This window comes from Chaetodon auriga, chromosome 12 (assembly GCF_051107435.1).
Source record: "Chaetodon auriga isolate fChaAug3 chromosome 12, fChaAug3.hap1, whole genome shotgun sequence".
NCBI lineage: Eukaryota > Metazoa > Chordata > Actinopteri > Chaetodontiformes > Chaetodontidae > Chaetodon > Chaetodon auriga.
In genome coordinates, this window is record NC_135085.1 from 12,476,479 (window position 1) to 12,488,634 (window position 12,156).

Sequence of the window (12,156 nt, forward strand, 5' to 3'; positions counted from 1 at the left end):
CATTTAGTGCAGTTTTTTGTTGTCAGAGCAGTCACAGTGGGCCACTGACTCATTGTTTATTACCACAGTAGTCTCTGGCTTCATTTACTTTATTTAAAAAAATAATGTATTTGGGATGAAGAGAGCACTGGAATTGGATCAGTACTTGGTAAAATACCCCAAGGTGAGGTCCTGCATTCAGTATTGAGGCAGATGCACCCCTGTTTTTATCAAATAGTTCCTGATTTACATTTTAAAAATGGCTGTTTTAAATTGTGTCTGTACATTATGTCACAGAGCATGCATGGCACAAACATGGGTTAAAAAAAAAAAAAAAAAAAACTATGTTATTTACCTGTTTTTCAGCAGCAGGTTGCAGCTTCAGACGTTTTTTCGTTATCTCACAGTATGCATCGTTCTTGCCCAAAGCAATAAAGTGTTTGCCTGGGGTGAAACCAATGTTTAAATCAACAGACCGTTACCCTTCACTCTTACTCTGTGCAGCTCTAGCTATGACAGGCCCAGACAGCACTGATGCCCGTGGAGGAAATATTGGATTTAAATGTTCACCCCTGCCAAGTTTTATCATCTCATCTATGAGACGACAAAATACCTTTGAAGATGTATACTGCTGTATAACAGGTCCAAAATACTTCCCTCAGGGTATCCGCGGGGGATGCAATGTGACTGAATCAGGAGTGCTGAGGTCACACGTGTTATAAGTAAGGTATTGATAGATGCATTGTTTTGTTATTGGCACAGAAGCTCAAAAATAGTATGTTGCTGTGTTGCTGCTGAGCTGCCTGGCTTTGTGAAATTAGTACTGAAATAATTGATTTATTAATCTACTGACAGAAAACTGAAAATAATTGTGATTATGCAGTAAATTTGTAATCAGGCAAAAGGCCTTTCAAATGTGAGGATTCACTGTTTTTCTCAGTTTTATATCTTTATAAGTTCCATATATTTGGATTTTGGACTTACCAGACAAAACAACTGATATGGTGATGACGATGTCACTTTGGGCTCTGGGAACTTATTGCACAATTTTTTTACATTAAACAGTTGACCAATTAAGAGCTGCAACAGAAAAATGGATAATGATAATAATCTTTCTATGCGTGTCCTTTCTCTGCATGTTTATATTTGTAGGCTTTTGCATTCTGTTTCTCAGTGTGCGTGTGTCCATGTACATACCTCTGCATGCACGCCTGCAAAGCATGCACCTACAATAAGGTGACCCGGTTCAGCTGTTGTTTGTCTACACGAGCCAGCCGGCGTTTAAAAGTCATCTCCTTCTTTCTCCATTCATTCCAAATCCCAACTGATCATCAACGACTCTTTGATATGAGAAAAACTAAATGGCTATTTGATCCGGCCGTACAAAACCTGAGCGCCCTGCTGCTTATCTTTCACAATTACTGCATACCGGCGGTGATTGAGTAAACTGATCCCACGTCACAGAGACATCAAAGTGGATTTTCGTCCTCGTGCTTCACAATCTCTCACTCTGTATGGCTGAAAGTTAATCAGACTAATCGCTTTTTTATTGGCGACTAAATCTTCATTCCTAGTTGTATTCTGACCTGAGCTGTTTGTTGTTGCTTTGGCTGAGTGTCATGACAGAGTGATCCCGTCCTCAGTGTAATACAGTACAGACTAGGTGTGTTGGTCCTGGGCACATAGAGATCTATCTCAGAGCTCCAGAGACTCTATTTATAGAGCAGGCTTGAGAACACAGATTCAATGTTTGTCTTCACCGTATGCTTCGTTACATTTCAACCATGTCTGTTCATTACTACACTGTGAATGCAGTCAGTGCTGTCAATGCAGAGCTGAAACGAAACCTTCCTTAATTCCAGCTTCTCAGTTTAGAGGATTTGCTGCTTTTCTTCATCTTATTTGACAGTAAACTAAATAAGTTTGGTTTTGGGACTCTCGGTCAGTTGAAACAAGCCATTTTAGGATGTCACCTTGTAGTTTGGGGAATTCTGATTGTAAAACTTGTCAATTTTTTTGTTTTTTCAGAACATTTAATTAACAAAATGATTGAACAGTAACTTGATTAGTGAATTCAATCATTACATATTTTATCATCTTGCACTGAAAATGGCATATTTCACTAATATTCAGTAATACTACCAGAGCATGTAAATGCTTTAGAATGGAGTATTGAGCCGTCAATAGGTGAATTTAGAGTACATGATAATACCTGTAGGTGATGGTGCAGGTGTGTTTGACTTACGGGGGACATTCCCGTCAGTGTTTTTAAGTGCAGCCATCCCCATCCTCCTGCACTGCCTGGTTATTAGGGGATCTGTTGCTGAGGGCCGACAGGCCAGGAGGGGCCAGAATAGCAGGTGCGCTGTGATGGGTGTCTATATATAGAGAGTTGTTTTCAAGATGGGAAATGTCTGTCTTACCGTAAGCCAAGCTGTTGACACACACACAGGAATACATGTTCCTCTTACTGGTGTGTTGCATTATTTATCATAAAAGCATTGAGGCCAATCCCTCATCCTCTTTAACTGTGCAGAGCACATGTCTGGTCAGATGCTGCGTGAGTTCTAGTTGCCGCTGTAGTCATTAATTGACTTTATAGTTGAGTTCTTATGAATTGGTCTGAGTAAAATTAATGATCAACAGGATCTTTGTGTCTTTGGTCTTAAAGAGTCTCAAAAACTGAAAACAGTGAATACATTTAAAATCTCAAAACATATTAAACATTGAATCTAGTTATTAGACGTGTAATTTTTTTTTATATCTTTTCACTGCACATCCACTCTTTTGTTTGTTTTGCTAAAAAACTAACTTTAAATGAGCTGAAATCCCTTCATGAATCCACTCCACAAGCAATGGAAGATACTTTGACAACAAAACATGAAATAATAGCTGATTAACAATTTTAATGTTCATTTAGTTGTTTCATTTGTCAGTGGCACCAAACATTTCTTCTATTGTTTCTCTTTTTTATCATTGTAATTTGAAACCAAGCAATAAAGAAGACATTTAAATAGATCTCCTTGAGCTTTAGAAAACTGGGATATTAACATGAGCCAAAATAATTGTTAGTCACGGCACCAACCTGTCAAAAAGAGAATTAACAATAGATCATATCTTCAGACTGTGGTTTTGTTCCTGTTTACTTTCTGACTGGATGTGACCAGTACGTGTATAGTAGTACTATGTGCTTTGGTCACACGTGCAGCATGTGTGCATGTGTACTAACCAGCAGTATGCGTATGCTGAGCCCTCATGATGCCTCTCAGGAAAATGTCCACGGGTAGATTTCAGGTTGCGAGTGTTGGTGCACGTGCAGCCTGGCTCTTTGTGAGTGTCAGCAACATAAAGCTCTCTGGCAGGGACAGAGGAAGGTCAGCAGACTTGGACCTGCATGAAGAGGCACTAAAACATTTCTTAAACAGAGACAGGAAGGAGAAAGAGAGGACAAGAGAGAGACAAAGGGACACCCGCTAAACCAAAATGGTGGACAAGAGAAAGTAGACAGTCTGTTGAGATGAACATGAACCAAGCTGCAGGCTCACAGCGGTGATTGAGAGCAGCTATCTGATCAGAGTCCAGCAGACACAGACAGATTAACTGTCCTCTCTGTGGTCAGAATGGAAAGACTGAGCCCCTCCGTTCCCACTGTTTAGATCCTCTGTCCCCTAGCCCAGTGTAAGAGCCTTGATTGGCCCTAAAACGTCCCCTGCGGACCCCAGCAGGTAAACAAACTGTGGATATTAGCCTTTGGCCTCAGGGTTGAGTATCTGAGCTGCCCCGAATTCTCCAGCTCTAAATATAACAGCCATGACAGCACGGTCAGATGTTCTGTACTGATGATACACAACACCCACCAGCCCTGATTCACACGGCACAGACGGAAAGATGAGGGCGAGATGAAGAGATGTGATGATGTGAGGGAGAGAGGAAGACATGCTATACACACAATGATGAGATCTCTGTATTACCTCGTTCACGTACAGCAGGGTCCTAAAATAGATTCGGTACTCCTGCAATATATATACTGTTTCCATTATAAAATAGACCTTTTTCACTGTAGACATTTTGACTTGCCATAGAAGGAAACACACAGGTGAAACAAATCTTTTTAATCATGGCTCAGTTTCAAGGTAAGCGAGCATTCACAATACCAGGATGCTGGAATTAGCTCTCTGAAATGGAATTTAATGTTTTTAATATTATCAATTACAGCTGTGCTTTTCCTGCTGTGACAAGTCGTGTGTCGTGAAATATTATCATTCCAGGCCACATATAAAACATGTTGTTCTCAGGCTGATTTCACCTCCCACAGAGTGAAGATGTAGCCCACAAAGTCCTAACAGGAGGTTTAATCAGACAGTTAAGCAAAAACACCTGCGGGTGAAGCACAGGTGTTGTCGAGTTAAGTTGTCTCCTCATGAAATTTACATTGCTGTCCTGATTTTCACATAGATGACCTGGTGAAAATTAAAGGGCACAAATTTAGGTCCTAATAATTGACCAGCTGTTGGAAGTTCCAAACCAAATGCGGCAGCTTTATTGACAACCCACATTTTGCATGTTTTTTTTTTTTTTTTTTAAATTCGGTGCTTTTATTGTTGTTGTATAGTTTTTCATGTCTCTATAAAATTGCAGAATTTACAAAATTCAAAAAATCCCCATCAATTTGCCAATATTGCAATATTTAACAGGGCATCTCAATTACTTTCAGAGGCATATTATAGTAACTGGCCACCATCCAATCTCACTGATACTGCAACAGAGTTACAAATGGTCATTTAACTGCGACAAGATCTTTTTGCTGAGTGTGGAGATGATGATGATGATGATGATGATGATGATGATGATGATGATGATGATGACTGATTGACCTCAGCTGCTTTCATCTGTTGCAGAACATCGAGCTGAAGGTGGAAGTAGAGAGCTTGAAGCAGGAGCTCCAGGAGAAACAGCAGCTTCTGGATAAAGCCCTGTAAGTCCACAAACGTTACTCATATTTATTTATTAATGTGTGAACTTAAAGGTTTCCAGTTTGTAAGTGTGAATGTTGGTGTAATAATCTGAGCCTTTTAGTGGCAAAGACAAACACACACAACAAGCAAAAAATGGGCCAAGGTTGAAAAATACTCAAAGTTTCATTTAACTGAAAATTAGTGACTGTTTATGTCACACTGTAAAAGGTCTCTTCTGCTCTTTAACATCAGTAATGAATGGCAGACAAGGCAGGCTGATATGACGGCTTATCTTTATTGAGACACCCTCCATGAACAGTCTGTTTTAGTGTTGTCTTTAGTCATATAGACTTAATACAGTACATGGTGTGTACTGGTGGGCAGATGCACCTCCATCTATGGGTGTTGGCTGCCTACACGGCCCTGTCTTAACTGTGGTAACACCTCATATCTCTAACAGCTCATATGTCATGCAGCAGCTGATAGAGATAACACACACACACACACACACACACACACACACACACACACACACACACATAATGGACACACACACTTCCATGGATGGACGAATGCAACCCACAGCTTAAACACCTGACCTGTTACAAAACTCTCATGTAGGATCATTGTAGACAGGCTGTCAAAATGCTGGTGTTATAAATGTGACGTGCTGATGAGGGAGTCCTTTAACCAGGGGATTCAGCTTGAGGCAGCCATAATGCCGAGTATCCAACCTGCTGAACAATATGCTCTTTGGGGGAACCAAAGAAAACAGTTTTCAGTTTCACAAAAGAAGCTTCAAAATCTTTTTTTATAACATATTTGGGTCTTGCAAGAGAAACACAGGTATCGTTTGATAGAGATTATGTATCTCAAGACAGGGAAAGTGTTTGATACTGTTGATTCAGTTGTCTTCCTCCACCTGCAGGAATTGCTGCAGGAGTTTAGTAGATTGATGGGCAATGTAGGCAAAGGCGGACTCTTCCTGGCTTTGTAGCCTGGTGGCGTTTCAGTTCTCACTCTATATGGCTTACACTTCGCAACAGTTGGCCTTACGTTGTCGCTGAAATGGACAGAGATGCTGCTTAAAGGTCAGGATTGTTGACCTTTAATAGTTCGTCATTTGCCAACTGTTAGTAGTGCTCTTGGAAAGGATAAATTGGCTCTTGTTACTGGTCTCTATTTTTGTTGCTGCACTGTGTCAGCAGAGATGGATCTGACAGTAAAGTGGTTATTGTTGTACAACTTTGATTCTGCTTTCCTCCTACCTAACAGTAAGGCAGATTTGCAGCTTCTACAGCACATGTTCAATCTTCTATTTGTCGCCAGAGAATTGCTTGCAGCAGATGTTAATCGTAATCTAACTACCTGTGATCTGGTTGGGAAAATTGATGAATTCTGCTCAGCTCTAGATCAGCTAAAGGGATTCCTTGGTGTGCTTGCTTAAGGTTGTAGTATTGAATCTAAGCTATAAAAAAACAGATCTGTTATCTGTTAATAGTGTCATAAATAATGTGTTGGCCTTATCTGACAGTGTTGAATTTGAAGCCTCACAGCATTTTTCGGCAGTTTATATTCTTTGGACTGTTGACAGACTGAGGTTACTGAATCATCTTCCTTCTGACTTCTTGCAGAATGGCTGGCACTTAGGGGTGAAGGTCTTCTCCACCACACATAAAGGCCATTTGTCCATGAGACAGACATTTGCATTACTCAGACTGGTTCAAAATATCCCAGTTATTTGAGCTGTTGCATGTGGTGGACAGAGTTAAAAACGTATGTAGAGAGCGTCCAGAACAGGACTCATGGCGACAGAGTGGCGTGTGCCATTCTGGGAGCAGAAATTCTGGGGTAGTGTTGTTGACTGACGACGTGATAAAGACAGATGCTTGCACAGTTGGGGTCTGAGGGAGTGAGGGAAAGGCTTATGTACGAGTGCGAGTAAGTTGAAAACATTCATGTTTCCTGCACATTTGAATGTGATACCACAGACACATCCACCAGTAAACCTTCACATCTGCAACACAATCCTCTGGTTGCCAAATTGCATCCACTGCTGTACCTACGTCAAGCCTGTCACCACTTCCACACTGTGTGGACACTTCTGCAGGAATATAGGTTGGCATTAGCCATGAAGATAAAAGCCTACACCATGGGTGGGGCAGCTTACTTAATCTCTGCTATAAGTGGATGGGTGTTGGGTATCCCATGAGCCCCATAGCAGACAGGAAAGTGATGACATCATATTATTTCTTGGCTCTCACTAATGTCTCCATCATGTTCTGATATTGACCCCTTTGACTACATTTGTTTGTGTGTGTGAACTGTCAAACTCTTACTTGCTTTTTTCCCTGTTGTACAGCACAACAGCAGAGAGCTTGACCAATCACAATGAGGCCGAGCTGCAGAGACGCTGTCAGGAGAGACAGCAGGAAATCGACCACATGCAGCAAGTGCTTGAGACCAAGATTCAGCTCCTGCAGGAGGTTCGTCCGTTCACACCTCCAGAGTTGAAACTGACTCAGATTTGCAAATCATAACTGATTCTATGCACGTGTGTGTGTATTTCCAGGAGGCCCAGCTAGCACGCAGCGAGGCTGAGCGGATGGCCTCGCTGGCTGGATCACACTCCCATGCTTCCCTCCTCTCCCTAGACATCCCCATGGAGGACATCCCAGAGGATGAGAGGCCTCCAAGCATCCTGTCTCCTTCCAACACCACCAAAGACAGGTGCAAAACACTGATATCTGCTCAGCCACCGGCAATATCAAACAAGCCAAATCCACCTCTCTGTCTCACTGACAACATCTCGTCTGTCTGTTCAGGTTAATAGAGGAGCTGACTAAAGAGCTTAGATCCAAGGACGCCCTCATCACAGAGCTGAGCGGAGAGAAGACGACTCTGACGCTGAGGGTGGGAGAGCTGGAGGGACAGGTTCAGGAGCTGTCCTCGTCTCTGCTGCAGAAGGACAAGGATGTGGAGGTAGATACGCATTTTTATTTGTGTTTGTTCTTAACATTTAACATTCTTTTAGGGGTTGTTTCTAGATTGTGTTAGCAAATGCATACCGCAACTTAATGTTTGCTTTTTATAATCCATCAGTAAATGTGTTTGTATCAGCTAGTTATCCCTGATGTATATGTGAAGAGTATATCAGTCAAACCCCTCACAGTTTATACCAGCCTTCTAATGTCACCGCATTCCTCTGGACCACCATGTCTCCTCTGGTTAGACTTCTATTTCTATCTAGAAAGAGGCTCCTGAAGCAGCATGCATGACATTCCTAAACCTCATTTTAACAACTATTCATGTTGGCCACAAGCGCTATTTGCAGGCACAAACAGCAACTGAAACAAACACTCACACTGCAGGTGCACACGAATGCAAGTATTGACACACCCATGAAGCACGATGCCGTTTGATATTTCCATGAAGGTTTTTTAATCTTTCACTTGCATGATTCTTAAATAAATTCTTGAATTAGTGCATACTGTAGGTTTATACTCTGTCTCTGTCTCCTCTATTGCAGTTTTATCAGGAGGAACTTGGTCAAGAGAGACTGCGGATCGAACAGGAGATGCAGGTATGTGCAGCTCTGTATGTTTATCTAAAAAACACTTGAGCATAGATAAAATGTGGGATGTTCATTCTGGCATTTTAAACAACTTTGGTTTATCATTCCTCACATGTTATTATAGAGTTCTCCACTAAGTGTCAGAACAGCATCACAGTTGTCATTGTTTCATGTCAGACAGACTGCCTCCTAATGGAGAAGTGACAGTATTTTCACACAAGATCTGTCAAACTGTAGAGAAAATATGACACATACTTGAATAATTTGTGAATTGTAACTTGTTTTATACAAGTTACTTACAGTTTATAAGATCTAGGGATTAGACAATTTGTGATATGACCAGTATCTTTTCATTCACTGTAAAATAGAAGGAGGTTGTGACACAGAACCAGCAAAAGATATCAAAGTTTGAACATTTTGTTGTTGTTTCACCACTGAAAAAAAGTACACAATTCGAAATGTTCCACATTATACAACCGCTGTCAGACAGAAGCGTCGTTATACCATAGCTGAAAGAAGTCACTGTTCACAATGTCAGAACAAAAAGTAAATGAACATCCTGTGAAACATCCTGTGGTGAGCTTAAACTTTGTGCAATGTGACCCCTAAACGTTTCGCAAGTCATCGAGGGTGGTTTATTCCAGGCTGATTGGCCAACGATTACAGATATGTGTTCATGAACTTTCCTCTAAAGCCAGTAAACTGAGGCAAGAAACATGATGCAAAAAGATGACTGTTAAACTGCAGTGGATGGAGTATCATGTGAGGCTACCCGTGAAAGTACAGATCATCTTTCAAAGGCTTTAATCTCATCATACAAAGTGCCAGAAACTCATTACATTTACAGGCGTTAGCTGCACTGACATCCCCAAGGACACATTTCTCTCCTGATATATAATGAGGCAACAAATGGAAGAGGATCATTACCTTGATGTCAGCTCCCTCTACTCACAGATGCTCTTTGCCACTTATAGTTCAATTTGTAGTTCTGCAAATTCATAATCATGACTGCCATAGTTAACTTTATTTTTGATCATGTTGCTGCTGTGCAGTGCCGCTTCGTGTCATCTGGCTGTAGCCTGAATGTGACACAGTATTTGTTGCAAACATGTTTGTTGTCGGGTGAGTTTCTGACAAGCAGTGTTTTGTTTTTAAGGTATCTGTGAAGCAGTTTTAACTTGTAAATCAGTTATGGGTGAAGGATGCAAATGTACTCGTCAGGCAGGCTGCCTGCTCAGATGAATGTACACTGAAAAAGTCTAATCAAAGCTACACACTAAGAGAGCAGTGGGCTAGTGGGCTGGTAAACATGTTTTAGCATTTTAAGAATTTAAGGAAACACGATTGCAGGTAAAATATAAAAATGCTTTGCTGTATTTTGTAGATTTAAATTACTCTCATTTCCTTAAATTATTCTCAATGTGGAATAATGTAGTTATGCTTTTTAGCAATTTAAGTCCTACAGCAAAGACAGAAACTGTAGCTGTAGAGATCATGTGAGATGTGTGCAACACATTCCCACGAGGTGCCATCTTGCATATGTGCGTGTGTTCATGCAGGCATCTTGCTGGTTAGCAGTTTAACGGGTCTGGTTTCAGCCGGGTGGTCGATAGGTCAGGTTGACCTCTGAGTGCTCAGCGACCCCAACGCTGATATCAAGTTGTGTTGTTTCAGACAGACAACCGCCATAAGAGCTCTTAATTGGTTCCCCAGACACCACATCCATTTCGATCAAATCTATGTCTGGAGAGAGAGGAGGAGGTGGGAAAAAAATATCTGAAAGCTCTTAACACAGATGTTTCCAGGGTTTTGACATTTGCTTGTATTTATGAGTATTCAACTTCACAAAACATCTGGTCAAAAAGAAGACATATCATGTCCAGACCCATTATTCAGCTGTATTGTTCCCATATGTGTTATCAGCTGTATGTGGCCTCCTTAAGGCAAATTCTAGCAAACATCTGATTTTGATTAAAAAAGACTCAGGCCCAGTAATTATCCTTCAAATAATCAGCAATCAAGGACCCTTACGCAAACACAAGGTCCCACAACTCTGACTCGCACATTAATGAGGATGTACAGGATCTGTACTCTGTCCTGAAGCAGTAGAGGTACTTTGAGGATGAAAGCACATCGGCTGTCGATAGGGAATTTTTCACTGCATATCAGCAGGGAAGTCACAGCGTGACAGCATGACCATCTGTTTGTGTGCCCTCGGGAAAACAAAAATTGTGGTCACAGCAGGGATGAACTCGCACAGTGAAATGCATGAGAAAGACCTGGTTGTTTCTCTACCACAGTCAAATCATTGTTGAAATATCTGCACCATGGCAACACGAAATACAAACCTTAGCATGACAAAAGTTACACTGGTCTGATGAGGGTGTTGTTAAAGGACCAAAACCACCTCATCAGTGTGATTGGAACAGTACACTTTATATAATGACAAATTTAAATGAAAGGAAAAACCCGGTGACGTCTTAGAAATGCTTCATTCTGCTCCTGTTGATTTTAACAGACAGCGATCATAACAACAGTGATGACGCTGTAACCAAAACAGTTCATTCTTATATGAAAACTCTTCATTATCAAATGATCATCTGTCAAGTATCGACTCTGTTGTGCTGCTGCTATGAAGATGACCTCAAAGTTCATCTTCATATGTAACCTCAGGCAATCTTTACCTCATGGCAGCGGCCTTTAACTTCTGTACATATGCGTCATCCTGGTAACCAGTTTTTTTTTGCTCAGTGGTCATTGTGTGTGCACAAAAGGAAACCTCTGCAGAGCCTCTTACCCGATAAAATACAGTGGTGACCCTAGAATGAACAGAAGAAATGCAAATGATCAACGACACTGGTCTGTTCTGTAGTTAAGAAATATTTGTTGTGGTCTGATGAAATCTAAGTGCACCCGTCCCTGTGTGTGTGCGCACGCGTGTGTGTGTGTGTGCGTGTGTGTGTGTGTGTGTGTGTGTGTGTGTGTGTGTGTGTGTGTGTGTGTGTCAGCTGAGAGAGAGACAGACACGTGGCTCTACAGCATAATTATAACTGAAAGCCTGACATTGTTCTGTATGTTTGGCTGTTTGCTGCAGTTTCTTGAACATAGATTATGAATGGATATTAGACAAAAGAGAATATTAGATCTCATCTTATCACACACAGTAATTTTATATAGTTGAAATTGTAGTACTAGTAGTACTCGTAATAGTTACGTGTAAATCTTCTGATTATACTGTAATTTATAATATCTTATGATAAGAATAATTATATATCGATTTGTATTGTAAAGCTTGTACAACATGCTGTGACTATACTTTCTGATGAAAGAGAATAGGGTAGAGTCTGTCTCGCTCTCAGTTAGATTTAATTTTACAGAGCGTCACTAATGTTACCATGTTACTGAGCATTTCACCTGTTCAGTCAGGCGAGCAGAGCTTAGTAAACCGGCCAGGAAGAAGTAGCACACTCCCGGGGGAACAGCACTCTGTCTCTTTGCCAAAAAAAACTGAAAAACATCTGATATTCGCTGGCTGTACATTTAATTGTGTGTTTCAATGTGTAAAACAGCCGTTCTGAATCCGAATCATGGTGGATATTAAACCGTGAGCATTTCTGTATGGCTGCACCGGGCTTGTCCACCCCCTCC

At 41.1% G+C, this 12,156-nt stretch overlaps 1 protein-coding gene across 1 annotated transcript in view; it reads left to right on the plus strand.

Annotated features, from left to right (window-relative positions):
- Nucleotides 1-12,156, plus strand: part of LOC143329491 (myomegalin) — a 43,071-nt gene that overhangs the window by 6,848 nt on the left and 24,067 nt on the right. The window contains exons 5-9 of the mRNA XM_076745411.1: nt 4,878-4,954; nt 7,297-7,420; nt 7,507-7,664; nt 7,760-7,916; nt 8,464-8,517. Coding sequence (XP_076601526.1) covers nt 4,878-4,954; nt 7,297-7,420; nt 7,507-7,664; nt 7,760-7,916; nt 8,464-8,517 — 570 coding nt within the window. The remainder of the gene's footprint in view (nt 1-4,877; nt 4,955-7,296; nt 7,421-7,506; nt 7,665-7,759; nt 7,917-8,463; nt 8,518-12,156) is intronic.